We start from the raw sequence: 26,262 nt of genomic DNA on the forward strand, positions 1-26,262 counted from the left end.
AAAAAAAGAGGGCACTTGCAATGGGCACTGTGTGTTATATGCAACTGATAAATCACTAAATTCTACCTCTGAAACTAAAAAATACACTATATGTTAAATAACTGAATTTAAATAAAAAAGATTCACAATTTACATTAGTGTATTTATTATCAACCATTCAATAAATTATAATTAAACATCTACCACATGCTAAGCCATGTCCTGGGGAACTAAGGATACAGCAATGAACAAAATAAGCCAAGTTCTTGCCCTCATGGAGCCTTCATTTTCGTAGTGGAGGCAAATTATACTATGTATTAAATCAGTGCCATGAAGAAAAACAGTAAGAGTAAGCAGATGAAAGGAAAGGGTGTGTTTCAGGTACGGTGCTCAGATGTATAAGACAGCATTTTTGCTGAGAGTTGAAATAAAGGGAAAAAGTTCTGACAATATATTAGAGATGGGCATCTGAGAAGTGCAAAGGCCCTGAGGTCACAGCCTGATGGGTTTGTCTGAGGAAGAACAGGAGGCCAGATGAGCAGAACTGGGACGTTGGGGAGATCAGAAAGGTCCTGGGGGTGGGGGTGGGAATGAGGGATGGGACTGGGGAGAGCATTCATATGTCAGGCAAAGGAGAAGAGAATCATTTTACCTTGAATGAGATGGGAAGACCTTGGGGGCTTTGAGGAGCCGCAGCAGGAGCTGACTTGTGTTGTAAAAGATCACTCCTCTGACTGCTGTGTTGAGAACTGAGCAATGGGCCAAGGGCAGAAGCAGGGAGATAAGCAGGAGGCAGATGCAAAGTTTGCCTGGGAGATGATGGTGGCTTAGATCACGGTGTGATAATGATGAAGATGGTGGGAAGTGGTCAGGTTTGGCTCTGAGAAGTCCTACAGTCAAAAACCTTTGTTTTCTTTCCTTCTGGAAACGTTTTAAGCAATGCTGGTTACTCTTCTGTAGAATATCACTTGGAAAATACTGATTTAAGGGATTTTGACCTTATCCTTGTTCTCTTTCATATAACTAGAAATGCTTATTTTTTGCAGTGAGTCCAGTAAATGTAAATGAATCTGTCTTTAGACATCCAGTGAAAGGTTTCTATGTAGGACACAGAGGCAGGAAGGCAGAGAAATTTCTTGAATTTGAAATTTTATACATTATGCAGTTTCTACTTTGATTTTCCTTCCACTCAGGTATTTTTCCTTTTTTATTATTTTTTGCTTTATTATTTATTTATTTTTAAAAAGATTTTATTTATTTATTTGTGAGAGAGAGAGAGAGCACAAGCAGAGGAAGCGGCAGGCAGAGGGAGAGGAAGAAGTAGGCTCCCGGCTGAGCAGGAAGCCCGATGCGGGACTCGATCCCAGGTCCCTGGGATCATGACCTGAGCCAAAGGTAGACATTTAACTGACTGAGACAACCAGCGCCCCTTTTTCCCCCCTTTTAAAAAGGAATTTGAATTTTATCGTATTGCATGTACTTCTGTAAGATATCACAAGTTCTTTTTGGAATGAAGCAGGGAATAAACAACCAAGCAACAAATGATAATTGTAACAACATGAAAGCCAGAGTCGGCTTTAAAAATGTCGTTACGACTATGGACTCTGAGAAACAAACTGAGGGTTCTAGAGGGGAGGGGGGTGGGGGGATGGGTTAGCCTGGTGGTGGGTATTGAGGAGGGCACGTTCTGCATGGAGCACTGGGTGTTATATGCAAACAATGAATCATGGAACACTACATCAAAAACTAATGATGTAATGTATGGTGACAAACCAAACCAAACCAGACCAGACCAGACCAAACCAAACCAAATAAAATAAAATAAAATGTCGTTAGTAAAATATCCATTCAACCTGGTTCTTTCCTGCATTTAAGTACTTTCCTTTCCTTATGAGAACACTATATCCGGGGCACTCAGTGAGCCAGAATGGCGTTCTGGCGGGACCTACCAGGCATTACAGAGATTACTAATCCCAGATGTGTGTTGTCAAGGGACATACTTACAAGATCAGCGTGAGCAGGGTGGTGACAGGAGGTTGCAGGATGAGTAGCTGCCACAGAAAGAACAAAGCAGACTAAGTTCAAGTAAAAGTCTAGGGTAGAAATTTATTTGAGGACGTCTTATTCTTGGCAAAAAACAGTGCGAATCATTTCATATAGGAAACTAAAGTGACCATTTCCCTCTGATGGTAATTCTGTAGACAAGCTAGGATTCCAGAGCTGAAGTGTCACAAATCACTCCTGTCTAATCTCTGCTTACTCTTCAAAGGCCCTCAGTATAAAAATATTTAAATCACATCAATCGTAAAGTTGCCAGTACATAAATATTACTGTGGAAGTATTTGCCTCATAATTTTACCAAAAGGAGAAGTTCCCTATTAATAAATCAGAGCATATTTCTGACAGTTTTAGATGAGATCGGGTGCATTCAAGGTGGTATGGCCATAATCTGATACTTTTAAAGAATTTTTTTTTTAATTTTTTTATTCATTTGAGAGAGAGAGTAGAGCGAACGAGAGAGAGAGCATGAGCATAGGTGAGGGGTAAAGGGAGAGGGAAAAGTAGACTTCCCACTGAGCAGGGAGCCTAATGCAGGGCTAGATCCCAGGACTCTGAGATCATGACCTGAGCAGAAGGCAGACACTTAACTGACTGAGCCACCCAGGTGCCCCCCGCCCTTTTTAAGATTTATTCATTTATTTGAGAGAGAGACACACACAAAGAGTGTGCGATTGGGGGGAGGGGCAGAGGGAGAGGGGAAGCTGATTCCCCACTCAGCTCAATCCCAGGAGCCCAAGATCATGACCTGAGCCAAAACCAAGAGTTGGACGCTTAACAGACTGAGCCAGGAGGCCCTGTAGTCTAATACTTTTAGAGAGAGAGTAGAAAATAATCATTGACAACATTTTAGCCGATCACGGTTATTGCTTTCATTCCCTTTCCACATTTTCCAGTAAGAAAACCATGATCTGAAGGCACTATCAGTGTTAACACCCATGGCTATTTGCTATTAACTTAGGCTGACTTCTTTCAAGGCATGTGCTCTAGACCCATTACAATTTATCTGGTTATAGCAAGCCTGCTTTATCTCTTCTTGTAACAGTCTCTCTGCTGTTGATAGGACTGATATGTATGTTTAGCAGCAGAATCATTCTAACCACTACTGCTGGGGGAGGACAGAGTTCTGAGATGTTCTTCTGATTAGTTGCCATGTCTTTCTTTTTTCTCTTTATTTTTTTGGAGAGACAGCCTATGTGCAAGCAGGGGCCAGGAGGGGCAGAGGGTGCCACCGAGGTGCCCTGAATAACTGGTATTTCTTAAGGATAAAACGAGAACTGATGAAATATAAGTGGTAAATATGTAAAAGAGAATAGAAAAATGTGTATATATAACATCACGTTCTAGGCAAAATCAGTGAAAAGTGACCTGGATACCTGCTAAGAAAATTTCCGTATTACAAGGATTAAAAAATTTTACAATCTGATAGAGGAAAAAAGGCTACCTATTAAAAAAAAAGTCTAACGACAGTCTTTTCCACGGTAACCATAAATGCCAAAAAGCAAGAGAACGGCCTCTGCAGAGTCTTGAGGGCAAGAGTGACAAAGGAAATAATGTTCCTTGTATTGCAGAGACTACTGCTTATTTCCCCCGCTGGGCCTTCCTTCCTTCGAAGGAAACATGGTAGCCCCACTGGCAGCAGTAAGGCCACGTGATCAGGTCCTGGCCAGCAGGATACGAGGAGTAACTGGTGCAATTTCCAGGCTGTGTCCTTAAAGGAAAGGATCAGGCTTCCCATTTTCCCTTCTCCCCTTCCCAGTTGATAGAATGGGAACACGGAGGCGGGGAGCTAACGCAGCTTTTATAGACCATGAGATGCAAGTCACAAGGTGACGACAGCAGAACGAGGCAGGAAGAGCTTGGGTCTCCTAAGCTGTGGAGCCTACTTAACAGCCCTGGTCTGCTTACTTACACTGTGATGTGGAAGAGAAAGGAAATTCCATTTGTTCAAGCTTCCATTCTGACTTCTGTTACAGCAGCTGACCCTATGTTTTTAACTTGTACATGCTGCTAAAACATGGCCTATTGGGAAGGGACAAGAAAGACATTTTGAGTATCCTTGAGTTGCCAAAATATTTCCACCAATGGATCTTTCTTGTAAAAACAACTGGAATAGAGACTATACAAACTTGAGAGCTCAAGAAGGGTAAAGTTATGGCATAAAAATGATTGGTGCTAAATGTGAAACCAGTTAAAACAGATATACGTTCTAAATTGTTGGAAATATGGCTTTGACAAAAGTTTTTTTTTAAGGTATTCTTAAGTTACATATAAAAAAACAGGGGCGCTTGGGTGGCTCAGTTGGTTAAGTGTCCAACTCTTGGTTTCGGCTCAGGTCATAATCTCAGGGTCTTGAGATTGAGCCCCACGTCAGGCTCCGTACTCAGCATGGGGAGTCTGCTTGAGATTCTCTCCCTTTTCCTCTCCCTCCACTCTCTCTCAAATAAATAAGTAAATAAATAAAATCTATTAAAAACAAACCAATATAAAGAGCCAAGATGTCCATCGACAGATGAATGGATAAAGAAGATGTGGTATATATATATACAATGGAATGTTATGCAGCCATCAAAAGGAATGAGATCTTGCCATTTGCAATGACGTGGATGGAACTGGAGGGTATTATGTTGAGCGAAATAAGTCAAACAGAGAAAGACATGTATCATATGACCTCACTTATATGAGGAATTCTTAATCTCAGGAAACAAACTGAGTGTTGTTGGAGTGGGGGGTGGGGTGGGAGGGATGGGGTGACTGGGTGATAGACACTGGGGAGGGTATGTGCTCTGGTAAGCGCTGTGAATTGTGCAAGACTGTTGAGTCCCAGATCTGTACATCTGAAACAAATAATGCAATATATGTTAAGAGAAAAAAAAAAAAGAAGATAGCAGGAGGGGAAGAATGAAGCAGGGGAAATTGGAGGGGTAGACGAACCATGAGAGACGATGGACTCTGAAAAACAAACAGGGTTCTAGAGGGGAGGGGAGTAGGAGGATGGGTTAGCCTGGTGGTGGGTATTGAGGAGGGCACATTCTGCATGGAGCACTGGGTGTTGTGCACAAACAATGAATCATGGAACACTTCATCTAAAACTAATGATGTAATGTATGGGGATTAACATAAGAATAAAGAAAAAAACAAACCAATATAACAATAGCCTGAATAAAACCCACAGACCATACTAACAAAACCTATGGAGGGAGGGTGGGGAAGGAAAAGCTAACATGTGCTATATGCCTTTAACCAGATGAGGGGGCTTGAAAAGAGACTGTTTCACTCCTGAGTCCAACCATCAGAGAAACACAGGTGCAGGAATGTGTTTTCAAAAAGAACAACTCCTTGAAGGCAAACAATTAAACAAGAGTATGGAAGAGTAAAATTCCAACAAAGGACAGAAGAAAGCAGCAAGAAAGGATTAGAACCCAAAAGCACAGAAGAAGGCAAGAAATGACATCAGCTATTAAAATACATTTAAATATGATAAATTCTACTATAAAAATATTCTCAGAATCAAATAATTAGACCCATTTACACAAAATTTAATAGGAACACGTGTAAAACAAAGTGACACAAAATTTTCAAAGGACCTTGGGGGGCACCTGGCTGGCTTAGAGAGAGGAACATGCAACTCTTGATCTCAGGGTTGTGAGTTTGAGCCCCACCTTGGGTATAGAGATTACTTAAAAATTGAAAAAAAAAAAATTTTTTTTAAAGGGCCATACGTACATAAATATAAGGCAACTCCCCAGATAAGGCAATGCCCTTCTTTCTCAATGAGGAGATTTAAAGATAGTTATTTGGGGGCAAACTTGACTATGTCATTTCTTTTTTTTTTTTTTTTAAAGATTTTATTTATTTATTTGAGAGAGAGAGCACATGAGAGGGGGGAGGGTCAGAGGGAGAAGCAGACTCCCTGCCTAGCAGGGAGCCCGATGCGGGACTCGATCCCGGGACTCCAGGATCATGACCTGAGCCGAAGGCAGTCGCTTAACCAACTGAGCCACCCAGGCGCCCGACTATGTCATTTCTAAGGATATAGGTGAAACAGTCAAATGTCTAGTTAACTTGTTCTACAAAGGCATGTTTAAAATCACATGTTATCTGTAGTCATGTGTTAACTTAGGCGCACTGCTCTCTGGAAACTCGCTTTCCATGACATGGCTTTACCGAAACTCTTCAAATGCATCCTCAGTCTCAGTGCCTTAATTATCAAGAGAGCGACTTCTGTAATTATTTAACAGTTTCAAAACTACACCAACTTTACCTTCATCTACTGCTATCACGAAACACTTCTTCCCCACCTCACAAGTACCCAATTACAAAAGCAGTTGGAAAAGCTGATTTTTATGTTTGTTTTTAAGATAGTTATTCATGTCTCTACAACAGCACTTTCTAGATTGCTCTTTTAAGGGATCCTTGGAGGGCTTGTTGACAAAGACATCTAAAACTTGGAAGTTGTGAGGTCATACCCCCCAGAATAATCACTACATGCACTTTAAATTTGTCTCTTTTTCTACCTGGTTGGTCAGGCGATCTCTATAATCATCCAACACTGATATTGATTGAGGTCATTTCAGGCTAATGCATCTTCCCCAAATAGTATTTATTTTTCAAAATTAAAAAAAAATGAGAGAGAATACCACAATGTGAAAGACTGCAAGGACTTGAAGAAGACTTAGGATGGAAATTTTGTGGGAGAAAACCCTGTCTTTTATTAGGACACATGTGAAAAGAAGATGGCCAAAGGCCCATCAATAAAGTAATACCTATAAAATGAGATCAAAGACTGCAATAAGATGAGACAAAACAGAACGCAACAAATATTGATGGGGTACATGTTATGATGACACACTTCAGCACTAAACTAATCTTGTACAACGTTTCAGGCAGGAATTGATTTCACTACCCATTACCTGAGGTCCTTCTGTTTCTTGGTACTGCAACTTCTCCTCTTATCTTTTCAGGTCTCCAGTGTAAATGAGAATTAATTCCAGGTCTTTCATCTTGGTCTGGAAAGGCCTCTATTTGGAGGCCAATGGAAAAGATAATTTCTAGTATATAGCTCTAGCTGTAAGTCTATAAATAGCTGTCACCAGCACATACATGATAATCAAGACAACACAAATTAAAGATTACTATCCATTTTGTTTTTTTTTTTAAAGAACGTAGGAATTCTCAAGGAGCTCTTCTGCTCTTGACATCACAACACCTTCTACTCTCCAACGTCACAAAATGAGGTCCACTGACTGGGTCAACACTAAGATAGAATTAAGTTCATTTTAAGAAATTACGTTCTAAGTGTAATATTCTCCTCGTACTGTGTAATTCCTATTGGTAGAGAGAAAAGAGTTCAGTAGTGAACAATAACATTCTTGAACGTGCCTCCTTATGTAGACTTGCTATTTCTCACACGTGCTGCCCAACGTGGCTTGACAAAATCATACAACCTCACTGACCATATCTCAGCTTAAATTCAGATCACAAGCCTAACAATCTTATTGTGTTCCCCGGGTCTCGTCATGCTTCTGCTCTCTGAGAGGACTTCTTCCTATTTCCTCCTCTACTGTACCTCCAACGACAAGGAAGTCCCTGATCCTCATTCTCAGGGCAGGTCATAACTTTGCTTTCTGCTTCAAAAAAACAATGGAAACAATTAAGCGTCCCTTCCACAGAGTCCTGCCACCAAATTTGCCCCCAACCAGCAAACATCTACACCCACAGATGCCGCCTTCTGTCCTGTTCCTACAAGCTCCCCGCGCTCCTATCCAAAGTGAACCCTTCTAGCTGCACACTAGCTCAGATCAAGGATACCGTCCTGGCTACTGTTTTTTCTGTCTTAGGACAAATCACCAATTGACATTGCCTCATGAACTAGTTCCTTCCTGCTCTTGAGCAAAATTAACCTTAAAAATTGTCGAAACTTGCTACATCCAATTCCTCTCCTGTTCTTCTTCCTTATTTTTAGGAAACAAAACAGTTTTTTTCTAATTATGTAAAACATTTAGAGAGTTCCAATGTCAAAATTATGAAACCAGGTACATTCAGGAAGATCTAAATTCTATCTCTGTCCTTTCTACCCTATTCCCTCCCTCCACCATAAGTAATCATTTTCATTAGTTTTTGTTTGCTTTTCTATTATGTTTATGGATATATGTGTGTAGGTTATCTATGCATATATATTCATATTATCCTTTTTAAAAAGCATACTATACATTGTTCTCCAGATTGCTTTTTCCCACTAAAAAAAACATAGAAATGACCCCACTGCAGTACATAAAGATATTCCTTATTTCTCTTTACAACTAGCATCCCCCTAGATGGGTATGTGGATTGTTTCTACCTTTTTGCTATTACAAAGAAACCTACAATAAATAGCCTCATGCGTGTGTCTTTTTATATTTTTGCCAGTGTAACTTTGGGATAGATTCCCAGCAGCAGGAATGCTGGGTCAAAGGGTAGATGTAAATGCAATTTTGCTAGAGACTGCCAAATATTCCTCTCCTTAGAAACTGTATCTTATTGCATTTCCATTAACTATTTATGAGAGTACCTATTTCCCTACCGTCTTGCCAACAGAGTATGTTGTTAAGTTTGTGGATTTATGCCCATCTGATGGGGGGAAATGGTATCTCAGCTTTAATTTGCATTTCTCTATTTTTGGGCAACAATATTTCATAATATGAAACCTTAGACTTCTCTTTTGAATGTTAAGGAACAAATTTACAAATACTTCTCCCACCAACATGTTATTTTGGAAGAGGCTTTTTTTTTTTTTTTAGGGAGAGCTTGTGCAGGAGCAGGGTGGGGAGGGGCAGAGGGAGAGGGAGAGAGTGAATCTTAATTAAGCAGGCTCCACGCTCAACAGTGCGGAGCTTGACACAGGACTCGATTCCACAGCCTTGAGATCATGACCTGAGCTGAAACCAAGAATCAGATGCTTAACCGACTGAGCCATCCAGACACTCCGGAAGAGGCATTTCTTAAGTTCACAATAAAATGTATAAACACTATGATAACAGTAGTCCGTCCTTCCTTCTTCCTTCCTTTCTTTCTTTTTCCCCTTCTTTTATCTTTCCTTCCTTCCTTTCCTTTTTTTTTTTCCTTCCTTCCTTCTTACATTTTTTATTTATTTAAGTAATCTCTACACCCAACATGGGGCTCAAACTCATGACCCAAGATCAAGAGTCACATGCTTTTCTGGCTGAGCCCCAACAATAGCTATTTCGGAACACTAAACAATTACATTGTGCCAATACTTTAGTTTTAAAGGTAATTAGCAATATCGGATCTCCAAGAGATCCAATGACCTTTGACATGAATGCGATACTATCTACAAGCAGAAATGAACTTTTCACAAAAAATAGAAATTTCATAATAGTAACAGTAATAACTGCCAGGCACTGTTCTAATACTTTACTTGTATTATCTTACTAATCCTCATGACAATCCTTTGAAGGGCTGCCCACAACAGGAAAGTCCCAGAATCAAGATATGAACTCAGAAGTCTGACTTTAGAGCCTGAGCTCTTAAAGATTTTTTTTATTTATTTATTTTGAGAGAGAGAATGAGAGACAGAGAGCATGAGAGGGAGGAGGGTCAGAGGGAGAAGCAGACTCCCTGCTGAGCAGGGAGCCCGATGCGGGACTCGATCCCGGGACTCCAGGATCATGACCTGAGCCGAAGGCAGTCGCTTAACCAACTGAGCCACCCAGGCGCCCGAGCCTGAGCTCTTAACTACAGAAACATTTAATCTCATTATGGGAAGGCAGGTTCAGAATTTGCTGAATTGGCTTAGATAACTAAATAGAATTCTTTTTTTTTTTTTTAAGATTTTATTTATTCATTTGACAGAGAGAGACACAGCGAGAGAGGGAACACAAGCAGGGGGAGTGGGAGAGGGAGAAGCAGGCTTCCCGCCGAGCAGGGAGCCTGATGCGGGGCTCAAACCCAGGACCCTGGGATCATTACCTGAGCTTAACCACTGAACCACCCAGGCACCCCTGAAGAGAATTCTCTTTAAAAACATTTTTTGGGGCGCCTGGGTGGCTCAGTTGGTTAAGCAACTGCCTTCGGCTCAGGTCATGATCCTGGAGTCCCGGGATCGAGTCCCGCATCGGGCTCCCTGCTCAGCAGGGGGTCTGCTTCTCCCTCTGCCCTCTTCCCTCTCATGCTCTCTGTCTCTCATTCTCTCTCTCTCAAATAAATAAATAAAAAAAATCTAAAAAATAAAAAAATAAAAATAAAAACATTTTTTGTTGTTTTTTTAAAAAAGATTTTTATTTTTTATTGTAAAATTTTATTTGTTTATTTTTAAAGATTTTATGTGTAATTTCTGCACCCAACATGGGGCTCGAACTCACAACCCTGAGATCAAGAGTCATATGCCTGACTCAGCCAGATGCCCCTAGAATTCTTTTTGCCCAAGATTATCTTCTGCACAAACATTTCATATTCCATAGCAGTAATCTCTTGCAAGTACTTGAGTGATAATATCAGAAAAATGCATTTTCACTCCAAAACCAAGAGTAGGTGAAAATGTCTAAAAACTCAACTCTTGGAGAGTGAAAAATGAATGGAAAATCATCATTTAGGTTGTATTAAGGGTTACTTTTCTGATCCTGGAGATGAGCTGGGCCAAATAACCTCCTGTCAAGATGAAAAGCAGTTCACCATTGTAAGGAGCCACACTCACATTTGTGATAATGAAACACAGGAACCCTTGATTAACGCAGAGATTGGCCTCACAACCTTGGTCTCGCCAACAACAGCGTGCTATCATGGCAAAATCGGGCAAGCGTATCACAGAGAGCTTGAAAGGGTGGAGAATGAGAAGCTGGGAATCAAAAATTTATTACCTTGATATATTGGGTTCTTTCAATGCCCAGTATTTGAGGAAGGTGATCTTTTTTTTTTTCTTATAACAGAGAAATATTACAATGTGTTCTGTTTTATGAAGAACCCATAGATGCTTCATATTTTACTAAGAATGTATTTGCGACTTTTTAAAGTGGAACAAAATTTTTGCTCAGACTGCGACATTGTAAGGTCCTCAAGAATTCAATGAACTAAGAATAAATGCTGGACACAACCACCATGAAAAATGTACATTGAAAGAAAAATCCCGCACCCAACTTTATGCACACAATTCTCATCGTGTACTCCTGAGGACGCAAACCGACACAACAGCCTCCTCACCCTTCACCTTCTCATCTTCCTACACCAATATCCTATTTTCCCCTTTGCTTTTGCAGTCTTCCCTCATAAGCCCAAGTGCCGAATGGGTTTGGGGTGCACATGAGGAAAATGGAGTTTACTGCTACACTTTCTCCCACATTCCATCCAAGTCAAGAAATGAAGGCGACACCAGGCACAGCAATAACTACCAGAGTGGGATGTATATGAAAGTCATTCCAGATGAACAGTTTCTCACTCTAATCAGTATCATGAAAATCAATATATAATCAATACCATCAAAATCCCTACATGCATCCTCTGCGCTATCACTCACAGACTGTGACAATAAACCTTCTTAAGCACATTCCCCCCACACCCCCATCCCCAGTTTTTCTTTTCATTTAACCACACCCTTAAGTAAACCTTGGGGCATAATGTCCTTGATCTGCCCTGGAGACAGGACTAGGACACACAGCTATTCTTAAGCATTTTCCTCTTGGGTGGTTCCCCCTTAATAAGCCATTTCTTGTCAAGCCGGACTTGTCAGCCTTTTTCTTTGGTCTGTTGCCTCCTTCAGTCTTTGGATGCCTCTTGGCATATACCTCCCTTTCATGGCACAGACTCTTTAACCAATACTCTCACATGCCGTCCTTATGTAGAATCAGTTTCTAGATATTATGACTTTGGTGGCATGTGGCTTTATCACTTACCAGCCTGGCAAATAAAAGAATGCCCCAGGGAGCACAAGTCCACTTTTGATGAGATCCAGTTGGAGTTTCGGGACATGTAAGTGCAGTTGGGGGGCTCTGGGGGCCAGGGGGGGCACGACACCTGCTGAAAGAGGAACAGACCCAGATGAGCCTCAGATTCCAAAATCAACCTTTTTAAAAAGTAAATATGAAAACCAAATTTTGCTAGCTTCTAATAGATGCAACTTAGGATATCTCCCAGATGTGATGTGTTGTTGGGGGTCCAGGAGCGAATGGTCAAGAAAGTCTTCTTGAGATATCTTTGGTGCAAAAAGGTGGTTTTATTAAACATTGGGACAGGACCTGTGGGCAGAAAATGCTGCCTGGGATTGTGAGGAGTGACTGATTACATTCTTTCCAGTTGGGAAGAGCTGAGGGATAGCGGAAATCTCTAAGGAATTTGGAAGCAAGGTTTCCTGGACCTTGAGGGGTCATTTTCTACTGTCTAGTAAACCTTAGTCACAAGACCCTTCAGATGGATATCACTGGGCCATATGTTTGAAGGATGATTGCTAACATATATCTTGCGGGGAGGGGAAGAGATAAAGGAAGTTTCCAAATGGATTTTTATATGTTAAAGAAGACTTGCAGGATCCTGGAAGTTGGGCTAATGTCAAGCTAAGGTTGCCTTTTGGCTCTAGCAAAATATTAACACTGAGGCAGGTAAGCTTCTGGAGGAAGGTCACCCTGCTTGTCTCAAGAATTTGTCAATGGGCTGTAAGTTGTAAGGAGATTTAATTTTTTTCTAGATTTCTTTTGCCTTTGTTCTCCACACCATGCCCACACATTACAGATTATATATTTTTTCATATTATGTGTTTTTTTTTTTTTAAAGATTTTATTTATTTATTTGAGACAGAGAGAATGAGAGAGAGAGCGAGCACATGAGAGGGGGGAGGGTCAGAGGGAGAAGCAGGCTCCCTGCCGAGCAGAGAGCCCGATGTGGGACTCGATCCCGGGACTCCAGGATCATGACCTGAGCCGAAGGCAGTCGCTTAACGAACTGAGCCACCCAGGCGCCCCCATATTATGTGTTCTTTATCACAAGGCTTCGTATTAATTTACCTAGACTTCAGTGAAGATGATGGTGATATAACAGGGCCTTGGATATTTCTCCAAGACCACAATATTATGGTGCATGATTTTGAAAATATCTCTGTAAGAAAGGTAACAGGCAAATCAATGTCTCTCCTGGTTTCTGAATTAGGAAGAGATATTTACCAGGAACAAAGCGGCCATAAAAGGTTTCCCACTTCAGAATCCTACACATTACTTTCAGTGAAATATCAGGTGTTAGCTTTTGATAAACTGAGAAAATCTCATCATCTATGCTACACAGACAAATCAAAGGTTGAAGCCCCAAAATATAAATACTTCAGAGGAACTGTGGTAATGAAGTAAAGCGACTGATTTTTCTATGTACAAAAGCAGAAAGATGGAAAATTTTTTCTTTCTCCTGTTCCAGAATAAAAGGAAAGGACTTTTCCTTTGTAAACACTTGTCTCAGAGCCTTACCTGGGTTGTTTTTTTTCTTGACGTTTTCCCAGCTGCTTTAGATTTTGCCCAATCCACCACTTACTCCCTTCTTCCAGAGAGTCCCAGAGAAGATCCCGGACCCTCAGGTTCCAAGTATAAGCAAGGTGTCCTCCCTGGACACGACAGTAATTTTCTGCCTCCTCGTAGCTGCAGTGAAACCTGTTAAGCTGATAACAGTTATTTTTACCATGTCGCTCTGGGATACTTAGCTCACTTCCTCGAATGATACCTGTTCTGATGGGTAACCAAAGCCAGATTCTTCCCCTGAAGAACATTTTCTCTGTGAGCTGTGAGCAAGAACAGTGTGGGGGCTCAGCAGCTGCCTGGTCCTTTAAATATATTCTTGGTGGGTTTGTCATATTTATTAGTATCATTCTTTTAGGAATAGGGAATAATTTGTCAAGGAGATAAAAGGCTTTGTGTTTTCCTGTTTTTGTTTTTAAGAACCCAGGTGGAGTCCCTATAAGCTGAAAACAAACAGCAAAGATCAATAAAGCAATGGGCATTTACAAGGCACCACCACCTGTGTCTACACAACCGGCTGTGCGTTCAGCTTTAGAATAGATCTTTATTTGCTAAGCCTAGGCTACAAAGGAGTAGAAGATGATGAATATCTAAGTCAGTGCTACTAAAAATTGAGAAATGTATTATGCGTGTGTGTGTGTGTGTTTAAAGGAAACCATTCTTACAGACCCCCAGGACATATTTAAATTATTGTATTCTGTTTTTTAAATACATTCAAACATAAAACTAGGGATGAACTATATGCTAAAGCTCTTACACAATCATAAACCAAAAATCAAGTATCAAAACCGAAAAACAAATATCTGATGAAAGAATGCAAATTAAATACAAACAGAACTGAAAATCAATGAAATGAAAACGTGCTGCACTAAATAGCTATCTGACAGATAAACACGGTACTAGCTTATGACCACACAGGTTGTTTTGATTTGGCATGCACACTACTTCATGCTGTAGGGAAAATCCATTCTCTCACCACTTTTATTTAACTTGCTGAAAAACCTTTGTTTATACAGCATGTCATTTATCCTTCACCTGCAGGACATCCATCGTTTATTTCAGCCACTTTTCTTTCTTGGTACCAAAATATGATAATGAATACAAATAAATGTGGGCACTGAAATAGCTTGGTAGGTTTCAGGGTTCAGTTGGTTGTCCAAATGGCCCAAATGACGCCTATATTACTTTAAAAAATCGTTACAGAAAGACACCAGTATCAAATATGCTCTTAAGTGTCTATGCCAAGAATACACTCCCTCAGTTTGAAAAACACTGCAGTAATCAAATGAAAGAGGAATATGGCATGTTCCCTACTTTCAAAACGTTTACAGTCTAGTTAAGGGAAAAAAGACCTAACAATTGTAGTTAATAAATACAGTGCCACTGGACAGGTACAGCAAATATCTATGAAGGCTCAGATAAGGAAGAAATTATTTCCAGCACTTGGCCATATTGAGATGGAGGAAACAGTCATCCTGGCAGGAGTCAATGTGAGTAAATGCATACAAGTGGAAAGTATTTATAAAGAGAAATAATTCTGGGGGTAGGGGTGGGCACTTGGGAGACAGTAGTGGGAACTGAAACTAGAAAGCTGAAATGTCTTGAAACGCCAGGAAAAAGAGTATCCAATTAATTTGGAAGGTTTCTAAGTAGGAGTCCAAGTCTTCGCCTCAATGGAACCGTTCGGGTGCAGGAGTTCGCTGCAAAGTCTAGATTTCCCAACACCTTCATTAGCAGACATACTTACGTACATACACACGTTTTAGGCATTTTTAAGTGAAACCTGATGCGAGGGAATCTTCTCTGAGGTCAACTCGGGCATCTTACACAGTGCGGTAATTCATTCCAACCCTTTTTAGGGTGTCTGATATATACTCTCAATACATGGTTTACCGAGAGCACAAGCATATCAAATATTCTGCTTAAATGATCAAGATATTGGTGAGACTGTTGCTTAGAACTGAAGATCTACATAGGCGATGTCTCTCCCCCACGTCGCTGGACCAGAGAGCTGGGGCGCACACCACCCAACGCCAGCGCCCCGCAGCTCCACACAGCGCAGCGGCGGAGCCCAGAGCCTGGGGCGGAAGGGGCGTGGCCGCCGTGATTGCGCGCGCCGGCGTCCAGACACACCCTCGGGGCGGAGCGAGGCCTTCTCCGCCGCGGGGAGGCCCGCCCCACCCTCCTGCCCCACGATTGGCGAAGTGGCAGCTGCAGGGGCGGTGATTGGAGGGCTCACCTCCATCTCCTCCAATGGAAATGAGCCAGAGGCGGGTCTAGTGGCGGAAGGAGCATGGCGTGGAGACAGCTCAAAGTGAGTTCGCAAAGTGGGCTGTGCGGCTGCGAGTAGCGTGGGCCAGGTGGGGGCTAGAGGCGAATAGTGGGCTAACCTGGGCGAGGTGTGGACGGGATTCGGCTCCGAGGTCGTGTGAAAACTGTGCGTGGGCGGAGGCACCTGCAGATGCGTGCGTGTGCATTAACACGTGTAACGGCACGTTCCAGTCTGGATAGATGCAGGTCTTTGCCAACGCACGTGGGCTGACTTTTATTGAGCCTGGCACACGGGCGTTTAATGAACCCATGACCGCCTAACATCGTGTGCTGGATCCAACGTGCAATGAAATTACACTAAGACATGGCCTCAACCCTTCTGGATGAAATTTTAGGGCAGGGGCTTGTGTAACCGCGTCCAGATACTTGTTGATTGACATTAAGGGGCGTTCCTACAGTCCGCTGGAGACTAGAAGCAAGACAATAAATACTTGCTCTATATTTAACAGCTGGGAGTGATCCTCAAGGGCAGATCTGATCACGTCACTAACTTGTGTAGGGAGCAAAACTCAAATCTTTATTCTGGCCAGGGTCCCTGCCTATCTCCCCAGCTCCTTTTTAAGCCGTGCTTTTCCTCATTCCTTGGTTTCCAACAAGTCTTTCTTCTTTCCCTCTTCCTTGGGTGCATCTCTTTACCCTCTGCCACTGAGAGCGCCTTTACACTTTTTCCTTACCCCCACTGCTTCCACTTAACTCCTATTTATCCTTTGGATGTCAGCTTTAAGTCACTTCCTCAAGGAAGCCTTCCTCTACCTCTGAGATTGGTTTGGGTTCTGTTATTACCCTATACATTTTTTTCTTCATGGCAGTCCTCACAGTTACATATTTGCGTGATCACTGACTAGTGACTGTCTCCTCCTGAGAGGCAGGGACCCTGCTTAGCCCACCTCAGAGTGCTCTATCACTGTTGGGCAGATGATTGAATGAATGAATGAATGAATGAATGACTCATCACCTGGCAGTGATAACTAGAGAAAAGCATTATGAAGCACGTTTTGAACAGGATAGTGATTCTTGACTCAATAAGACCTGATGCTCCTTTTTAAAAAAATATTTTGCAACTGCTTTTATTATCCTGAAGTAGAATTTATATATAATGTAATCTGTCTTTGTATAATTTTAAAAGTTCAACTAATATCCTAACTGGAATATAAAAGAGAAATTAAAGGAATTTATAATAAAATAACATGCATTTCAGCATGTAAATGTTACAGCATGACTCACTTAGTGAGATATAGTCAGGTGTTTAAGCCTCTGTTTAGAAATTCTAGAGCCTCAGGGATGCCTGGGTGGCTCAGTCGGTTGAGCATCTGCCTTAGGCTCAGGTCATGATCCCAGAGTCCTGGGATCTAGCCCCGCATTGGGCTCCCTGATCAGTGGGGAGCCTGCTTCTCCCTCTGCCTGCCGCTCCCCCTGCTTGTGCTCAAGCTCTCTTTGACAAATAAATAAAATCTTAAAAAAAAAAGAAATTCTAGCGCCTCGGGTATGTTTTATTGTCAAACACCCAAGCAAAGCACTATGCCATTCCTGAGATCTCTGAAATGGGGAACAATCCTTCGTAATGTTCTGTGCAAAATAGTGCAGTTGTCCCTCAGTTTAGAGGGAGTTGCATTCCTGGAAAAGTCAATGTATATGAAAACTGCAGGAGATAGTTTGTGTTTATGTGGTGGAATATAGGCTCAGATAATATAAAGAGATACATACAGATTGTAAGATGTTCAAAAGTCATACAGGACAGGGACAATTCATCTGTCAGATAGCCTAAAACAATGCAGGATGTCTGCCTTTACTGAGTCCTGCCCACTAAATCTCTTAGCATTCCTCCAAAATACCTACCACAGGTCCCCTAGGAGGCAATACTGCCTCTCGTGAGACCTCTGGCCTGGAGTCCTTCAGGGCACGATGACTGTCAGAAGTGTGGATACAGCCGCTGAAAGTAGAGGCCAATGTGTGAGCAGAACTAGAAATGAAGGAGGCCAGTGTTAGCAGAAGGCTAGGGACATTGCTTCATGTGACATGTCATTATGTCCTGTGTGCATGGGTGTAAAGGGCTCAGAGAAGTTACTGCAGTCTGGCCTGGAAGGAATCTCAGTGGGCCTTTTTTCCCCCCCAGAAGCGGGCCCAGGATGCTGTGGTCATCCTGGGGGGTGGAGGACTTCTCTTCACTTCCTACCTGACAGCTGTGGGGGATGAACATTTCTACACTGAACACTTGATGCCGGCTATGCAGAGGCTTCTGGACCCTGAGTCAGCCCACAGGCTGGCCGTTCGCCTCACCTCCCTGGGGCTCCTTCCTCGTGCCACGTTTCAAGACTCTGACATGCTGGTAGGTGCTCTCAGAACACCTCCTGATTAACAAGCTCTGTAGGTAGTTCTGACCTAGACGCGCTGTGGCCTGCCCTTGGACAAACACCGGGATAGCCTGTGTACCTCTGGTTTTGTTTCCTTCTTCCTAGGAAGTGAGAGTCCTGGGCCATAAATTCCGAAATCCAGTTGGAATTGCTGCAGGATTTGATAAGCATGGGGAAGCTGTGGATGGACTTTACAAGATGGGCTTTGGTTTTGTTGAGATTGGCAGTGTGACTCCGAAACCTCAGGAAGGAAACCCCAGACCCAGAGTCTTCCGCCTCCCTGAGGACCAAGCTGTCATTAACAGGTAGATGAATAGCCTGCAGGTAACAGGGGAGGCCTTCCTCCCAGCAGGGCACTCAGCGATGTAAGATCTGCCGGGTATTTTTGTCCTACAGTGTGGACATTTTTCTGCTATTTGGAATGTTCGGGAACCATGTTGAGCATCTCCTGTGTGCAGGCATAAAAGCGGGTTTTGGTATTCTAGTTTAATGCATATACACGCTGAGGCTCAGAGAGCTACATGACTTACCTATAATCATGGCATCATAAGCGAGAGAGCTTGGGTACGGATTTAGACTTAAATTTGACTTTAGAGCTTTTGCGCTTTCCACATTGTTACTCCAGTGCCCTTGCCCAGCACTGTCCAGTAGAAATAGAATGTGAGCCCTGTGTGTAAATTAAAATATTCATGTAGCCACAGTAAGACAGGAAAAAGAAATGGGTGAAATTGATTTTAATAACAGTCTATTTAATTATTGTTTATGATTATTATATTTAACTATAAATACTTCATGTATTCTAAATGTCATTTTACCATGTAATCAAAATAAAAACGATTAATTAGCTATTTACGTTTTCCTGGTACTAAGTCTTCAGAATCCAGGGTGCACGTGACTTGGAGCGTACTGGACTGGCCCATTTCAGGCGCTCAGCGGCACATGTGGCTAGCAGTTTTTGAATTGGACGGTGTAGCCCTGGCCTTTAGTAAACTGAAAAATTTAATAATCCACATGTACAGCTGCTTTTAGTAAGAGAGAGCCTTCTAGATCGTGTAAAGCCCTTCTCTTTGTAATCCCTAGGCAATATTCACTGCAGCAAACCCAGAAAATGAAAAAGTTCCTACTTTTTGGTAACAGAGGTTTGAGAACCTCCTTAGGAGATTCTGATAGGCACCTTTGGGCCCAGTGATGGCCTTCTGGAAGACTGCCTTCTGGAAATTTTATTTGGCCACACATCCTGCTTTATCGTGCTTGTTTCAGGGAAATTTTCCAGCATTGGAAATGAAGTTATTGATCTTTCTGCTGCATTGCAGGCTGGGATTGGTATCTTCAGAATTTCCAGGCAAAACAGATTTAGGATTTGGCTTCCCCAAGTAACTGCAGGTACCAGGACAACGGTACTCAGCAGAATCCGTAAGCGAGAAGTGGTTGAGGGAGGAGAGCCTGTGTGTTCAGCCTCCTTGCTCTGGGAGGCACGGAGTGGGTGCCCAGTAAACACCTGCTGAATGAATGGAATAATTTATTAAGTCCACAAAAACAGGTGCCGATGTATCTGTTCGGTGGTTTTGGCTGCAAGTAACAAAGCAGCTTAGCCAAAAGGCGTTGGTTATTATTTCTTCTCCGGGAGGGCGTTAGTGGAACGCCGGCAGGAGGTGGAAGATGGGGTGGTCAGAGAAGCCACTCCGGGTGGGAGGAGTACGTGAGTAAGGAGTGGGGGCCGATCCAGACAGGTCTGGGGCAGCTATGTGGCGTGTCTGGGCTGTTGCCAGTGCTAGGTACCTGAGCAGCTTGTTTACAAATTTAAATCTTTCCCTCTATGTTTGATGGTGTTCTGGCAAGTTCTCTAGGAGTTCCAGGGGTGTTTAGACTTTGGGAGTCTAAGAACTGACTCTGATTTTTTTTTTTTTTCTGTTTCTAAAAGTCAGAAGTATAGTGGAAATGACCATGAAGCCATCTCTCCAAAGTCTCTGCCTTTGGCTGAGGGCTCTAACCTCGTCCCTCCCTACCCACTTCTGTGCTATAGATACGGATTTAACAGTCATGGACTCTCGGTGGTGGAACACAGGTTGCGGGCCAGACAGGAGAAACAGGCCAGGCTCACAGAAGGTAAAGCGGGGGTGCTCTAGAGGGGCTTTCTTCATTTATTGGAAGGAAACCTGTGGGAGAAACGTCAGGAACATTCCTAGTGAAATAAACCTGACTGAGTAATAGGAAAAAAACCACTATGGAACTCGGGAATTTTCCTGGCTTTACCACAGCCACCAAGATTTTAACTGAATTTCACAATTTAGCGAAGACTCGCTTAGTTTCTGCCTCGTTATATAACCTGGGTTATATCATAACTGGGGCAGCTTGGAAGTGAGAACAGAGCGGCTCCTCTGTGGTCACATGGGTGGTTGAGATGTGAGCGGGCCTGGAGCGCCATCTTCCTGTCTTGCTTTGTTGTCCTTCTGTGTGTATGTAAATAATGCATGTTAATTACAGAAGCATTAGTAAGTACAGCGAAGCATAAAGAAGACAATTAAAATTACTCATACTCCTTCCTACTTCGGGAGAGCTGATCTTGGCATTTGGGAAAATACCCATCATGACTTGCTCAGAAACACCATGCATGTCGGGAGGCTACCTTCAGGGATGCTGCTGAATGTTCTCTGGGGGCTCTGCTTTGCTGCCCCTCAGGCTGCACATAAGTGCTTGTTGCACTGTTTTGTCCTCACCACGCCTTCCCAGTTGCCCTCTGAGATTGTGTGGGGCTGTGGCCATTTTCCTCATTGGGTCCCTCTGGACCTCTTTCCAGGAGTTTAGTCTCATTAAATGGCTTGGTAGTGAGATGAGAAAAACCTGTGGACATGAGCTTCACTCGAGGAAGTGAGGTTGAAAGGGCCAAGTCAGTCGGCAATCTCTGATTTTAGGAGGAAGTGACCTTGTTTGGAAATCCCAGGCAGCAGACCTTGAGTACTATAGACCTTCCTATTTGGGGAACTTTGAGCCTTATAATAGGACCTCCATGGCTTGTGATACTGTCCTGCCTTCTTGCCTTCCTTTCTTTTTTTTTTTTTTTAAATCCTTTCCTTCTTTGTTCCCAGTGCAAGCTTTCTCCCCTGTTCTCCCTTGCCCATCCTCTCACCCCACTCCAACACGCACATTGATTGGAGTGAAGCAGAATCTTAGAGCAGAGTTCTGCACATGTTGTTTTCCAGCAGCTAGAAGACTTGAAGACAGCTTATTGTGAGCACAATAAGGAACATAATTGACAAAAGCTTTGGTGTCCTTTGAGGACAGAGTAATTCAGAAATTTCTAACTTCAAAGTCTTGGCCCTTTGGGCAGCTAACTGCTGATGGAAGACCCATTAGCTGCATGAAAGGGATGCTCTTTTTAAAGCCAGCTTACCCGTGAGGGAAGAATCAGTTTACAGATGGCTTGGCCTGGTGGAGGCTGGACTTGGGAAGCTTGGAGGCCTTGTGGAGCTTTTGTCTAATTGGGCACTAACCCCCTCTTCATCTCCCCCCAGGGAATATTTACTTTCAAGGGGGTGGTTAAAAGGGTGACCAGTTTAGGGTAGGAGGAGGTGGTTAGCAACACTAGATGCTGCTCTTTGATCCCACCGACCTGACACACGTTTTGGGGGCTCACTTGCTGTTCCAGGTCTTTTCCCAACCACCAGCTGCAAGAAAGCAGCCAGCAGCACTGACATACCAGTGAGCTTTGCAGATAGCGCGGTAGCTTAGAAGTACAGACAACCTCGTGCTTTCACGCATAGCATGTTTCTGAAATGTATTTTTCTAAAAGAGCCCTACCTTTTTATGGCTAGTATTTGCACTCCTAATTTCACCGTTTTCCACTAAATTTTTAAAAAAGAAAAAGGGTACAATGCAGTAAAACATCCTAGTAGTTGCCCCGGCACTGCTGCGCGAGGATGATGAGCTCCTCTCGGTGAGCAGGCAGCCGCGCCCGCAGCTTTCGTGGTGTTGGCCCCTCCGACCGGGAAGGTCCCGTGCCGAGGTGCGCGGGGCATCCTGAGCATGTTGCACGGGAAATGGCGTTTGGGGACAAAATCTTGACGAGCGATCTTCACAGAGGGGCTGCCACTGGGAATAAACCTGGGGAAGAATAAGACCTCGGTGGACGCTGCTGCGGACTACGCGGAGGGGGTTCGCGTCCTGGGCCCCTTGGCGGACTACCTGGTAGTGAACGTGTCCAGTCCCAACACCGCTGGGCTGCGGAGCCTTCAGGGAAAGGCGGAGCTGCGCCACCTGCTGACCAAGGTAGGCAATTACAGGTCCGGGCTCCGTTCGCCAGCCTGTCCGGTTCTTTCTCTCCAGGGAAGGAAGCTTCAGCGTCACTGTCGAGGAGCTGTCCTTAGCACCTGGACCGATAGGACCCCCTTCTATACTCGTAATCCCCTATCGTAACCCTGATTACGCTCAACAGTGATTAATGGCGCAGTCACCTGTCCCTGCTGTTAAACCAGAATGTCTGAGAGAGCAGGGGGCTGGGTCTCGCTGTCCCTAGCAGTGAGCACACTGAATGAATGAATTGGAGGACTCTTTATCAAATAGTATTTGTGACAGTATTTCCTTGTTATCTCTTTTAGGAAAAAAGTCTAACTAAATAAACCTTCATATATTAGCTCATACCAATGACAACATTAGGGACTTAATCTTGGGGATCCCTTGGTTCAAGATAATCAGACCCATCTTGGTGGTGTCTGTGGCATAACTGAGAGCTGTATTTCCGGAAAAGGAAATGTTGCTGTGCTTACGTGTGAGAACACGCTGATCTGCGGCTGCAGGTCAGGGGCACTGGGGGCTGTGGCCTCAGGGGTCCCCATCTCTGGCCACGTGTTGCTCTAGGTGCTGCAGGAGAGGGACGCCCTGAAGGGAGCACGCAAGCCAGCCGTGCTGGTGAAGATTGCACCCGACCTCACAGCCCAGGACAAGGAGGATATCGCCAATGTGGTGAGAGAGGTGCGCGTTGGGCTGGGCCCTGGGACGCCCCTCACTGCCGGGTTGGGGGGGGGGCATCTGGCCAGCTGGAATAGCCCATGGCTTCCTTTCTGTGACAGTGAGAGCTGGTTTAGTGTCTGTCACGATGTAACTCATCACAGAATACAAAGCGAATGTTGGGATGCGTCATTTTCCTGTACTTCTTCCCTCCCCTCTTTGCTCACATTCATCCAGCAAGGGCTCTAAGGCTAGTGCTTGCATCCTGGGTCAGACTAGGGTATTCTGTCCCTCTCTCCAGTCTGACCCCAGGTCCCGGTGTCGTAGGAGAGTAGTGAAACACAGACTGAACCTGGAAGTCCTGGGTTCAAATCCTACTCCACCACTTACTACCTAGGGACCTTGGGCAGGACTAAAGAGAGTGGTTCTAGGGATTAAACCCTGTCCTAGTGGAACCTTATGGGTAGTCGATATGTGATGGCTGCTCTGGTTATGTTGAGGCTCATCCAGAACCTGTTCTAGAAGCACAGTGAGCTCTGTTACGGCTCTTGCTTCCAGGGGCTGTAGTGTGGGCACCTGGCCCGGCTCCTGGCTCAGACCCTCAGGGAAGCTTCTCCAGCTCTATCTGTGCCTTGACTGGAGGGCTCTTTCTCTGTCTCACACTGCAGTTGGGCATCGATGGATTGATTATCACCAACACCACAGTGAGCCGCCCTGCCAGCCTCCAGGGTGCCCTGCGCTCTGAAATAGGAGGGCTGAGTGGGAAGCCCCTCCGGGACTTATCAACCCAAACCATCCGGGAGATGTATGCACTCACCAAAGGCAAGAATTTGGTCCCTGTGTCTTCACATTTGCGTGCGGCTTGTCGGGCTCTGGGGTTTGATCCGAATCAGCGTTCCCTGAACTGCTGCATTCACCAGGGGCCGGAGGGCGGAAGGCCAGCTGAGGTGCTCGCGTTTCCTGCCCTTCCTCACGCTGTTGCATGTGTTCCGGTGCAGGCGGAGTCCCCATCATTGGGGTCGGCGGGGTCAGCAGTGGGCAGGACGCGCTGGAGAAGATCCGGGCGGGGGCCTCCCTGGTGCAGCTGTACACGGCCCTCACCTACCGCGGGCCGCCCGTGGTGGGCAGGGTCAAGCGGGAGCTGGAGGCCCTTTTGCAGTGAGTGGGGCCACGGGTGGCTTGAAACAGGAGACGTTCAGGTGGTATCAATTCAGAATGACTCAAGTGAAGGAGATGCTATTCACCTGTCTCTACTTATTCCTCATTCAGAAAGGATTCAAAAACACAGACAGACTGACAAAGGACAAACAGGGCCAAGGAATTCAAGATTAACTTCCAAGACGGTGGTGTTTATTGGCCTGAGGAGTTCGGGCAGCATCCCTGTTGAGTAGCATTGGCTTGAGGTCAGGGAGCTGTTAATACTTGACATTGGTTCCCTTCCCAGTGTGAAGACCTAGGTGGAGGCACGAAGCATGCTACGGGGGAGACAGGCAGGTGCAGTTATGGCGTTGACAGCCTAGGTGAACGTGGGCTTCCAGCGAGAGCAGGGCCTGTCCTTCACCATTTGCTGAAATTGCTTTGTTTTCACTTTTTTCCAGGGAGCAGGGTTTTACCAGAATCACAGATGCCATTGGAGCAGATCATCGGAGGTGAGGACGTTGTTGGTGGCAAGCCTGATCTGGAATCTTCTAAAGCAGGCGGGCCTTTGTGGCTGAATTGAGAGAGGAGAGCGATATTCCCCAACCCACAAGAGCCCTTCCTCCGGCCCGACTTTTGTCAAAGCCAATCATGAGTGTCACCGGAATCAATACACGGCTTTCTTTAATCGCTTGTCGGACCATGAACTGCATTCATGATTCTTTCTAGACTCAAATCTCTTTAATAGTGCAAGGACATTAAAATACTTGAGGGAAATATAAAGCCATTTAAAACCTGGATTTAAATCCCAGCCCTTTCTGGAAGGCCCCCGGGCTTTGCCCCGATGCTGCAGGTCCTCGCAGGCCTGTGCTGCCTTGGATCTGCACCGGGCTCCCGATGAGCTTGACTCTCTTTCATTCTGTCTTCACTTTTATTTATTTAAAGTTTTCACTTTATTTTGAAAATATTTAGAACAGACAAAGTCGCAAGAATCGGGCTCGTGGGTGGCCATCCTCTGTCTTCACATCGTCTTCCTTCTGTGAGTCCGGGTCCTCATCTTTTCTTATAAGGACGCCAGTCATGTCGGAGTGGGCCCCACCCTGATGGCCTCAATTTCATTTGATTCCCTTGGTAAAGATAGGATCTGGAAAGACCCTCTCTGCAAATAAGGGCACGTTCTGAAGTTCAAGGGTTTAGGATTTAACATAGCAATTTGGGGGAGACACAATTCAACCCGTCACAGGAAAATGTGCTTGCTGTCCCCTTTCTTTATTATCTGTGACTTGGAGTGCCATCGGGCAGACAGGGTTCTCAAGGTGCTTGAAGACAATAGACAAGATGCTAAAGAGGTGTACTGTTAACTAAAGAGATCGAGCAACACCAGTTTTTTCAATACCGAAAAGCAAATGGCAGAGAGAAGCTGGAAACCTTGTCTGGGCAGTGTTGTTGGGGTCTGGCGTGCCCTCACAGCCGTCAGAAACTCCCTTTGTTCCCATCACCTCAATACGAATTTTATTCTAAATTCGATTTCTCAGAAGCTCTGCGAGAGGCCCAGGATGGTAACGGCGCTGATGTATCCCGTCGCCTCGTGGTTGAATCTTGGCCTCAGCCCCGCCCTCCTGTATCTGCTCACTCTCTGTCACGAAACCCTCAGCCAGCCTCCTGCTCTCCTTTTCAAAGACCTTTCTCTTGTTTTTTGCTTTTTAAAAAATAGCCCCCAAATAAAAGTTGTGGACCTCTTTTCCCCCTTAAATAACTCTGTTTCCCAGAGGTAATCACAGGTAACTTTTGAATCTATCTTTCTAAATTTTTCCAGATATTTTTCTTTTTATATACAAACACATGTGTCTATAGCTATCTTTTTTCTCTCTCTGCACACACATGTATAGAATAATTTCAGGAAAATAATACAAAGAACTGTTTTTTAATACCAACTCATATGAGAATAAATTGCTGGTCTGGTGCTCCATCATCCTGAA

General features: G+C 44.0%; 2 protein-coding genes across 3 annotated transcripts in view; one reads left to right on the forward strand and one right to left on the reverse strand.

Moving 5' to 3' along the window:
• PKD1L3 (polycystin 1 like 3, transient receptor potential channel interacting) overlaps nt 1-15,590 on the reverse strand; it is a 64,170-nt gene extending 48,580 nt beyond the window's left edge. The window contains 4 exon segments of the mRNA XM_035024515.1: nt 1,984-2,030; nt 6,951-7,058; nt 11,922-12,091; nt 13,476-15,590. Coding sequence (XP_034880406.1) covers nt 1,984-2,030; nt 6,951-7,058; nt 11,922-12,091; nt 13,476-14,002 — 852 coding nt within the window. The 5' untranslated portion in view covers nt 14,003-15,590.
• A 205-nt stretch (nt 15,591-15,795) lies between these two features.
• On the forward strand, nt 15,796-26,262 carry DHODH (dihydroorotate dehydrogenase (quinone)). 2 transcript variants are annotated; one of them, XM_035024856.1, is made up of 9 exons: nt 15,796-15,834; nt 17,965-18,177; nt 18,308-18,507; nt 20,226-20,308; nt 22,281-22,468; nt 23,057-23,170; nt 23,815-23,968; nt 24,145-24,304; nt 24,745-26,262. In XM_035024856.1, exons 1-9 carry the CDS (start codon nt 15,814-15,816, stop codon nt 24,797-24,799), a joined length of 1,188 nt encoding a protein of 395 aa, XP_034880747.1. In that variant the 5' UTR covers nt 15,796-15,813; the 3' UTR covers nt 24,800-26,262. The 2 variants fall into 2 exon arrangements, with proteins under 2 accessions (XP_034880747.1, XP_034880748.1); XM_035024857.1 differs by lacking the exon at nt 24,145-24,304.

This window comes from Mirounga leonina, unplaced genomic scaffold (assembly GCF_011800145.1).
Source record: "Mirounga leonina isolate KUSES-001 unplaced genomic scaffold, KU_Mleo_1.0 Mir_180, whole genome shotgun sequence".
NCBI classification, from domain to species: Eukaryota; Metazoa; Chordata; class Mammalia; order Carnivora; family Phocidae; genus Mirounga; species Mirounga leonina.

Excerpts from the sequence above, each read along its gene's own strand:
- DHODH (XM_035024856.1), top strand. The coding sequence starts at position 15,814 with ATGGCGTGGAGACAGCTCAAA. Across the intron at positions 18,178-18,307 it reads TTCAAGACTCTGACATGCTG|GAAGTGAGAGTCCTGGGCCA; the intron begins GTAGGTGCTCTC and ends CCTTCTTCCTAG. Across the intron at positions 23,969-24,144 it reads GATGTATGCACTCACCAAAG|GCGGAGTCCCCATCATTGGG; the intron begins GCAAGAATTTGG and ends GTTCCGGTGCAG.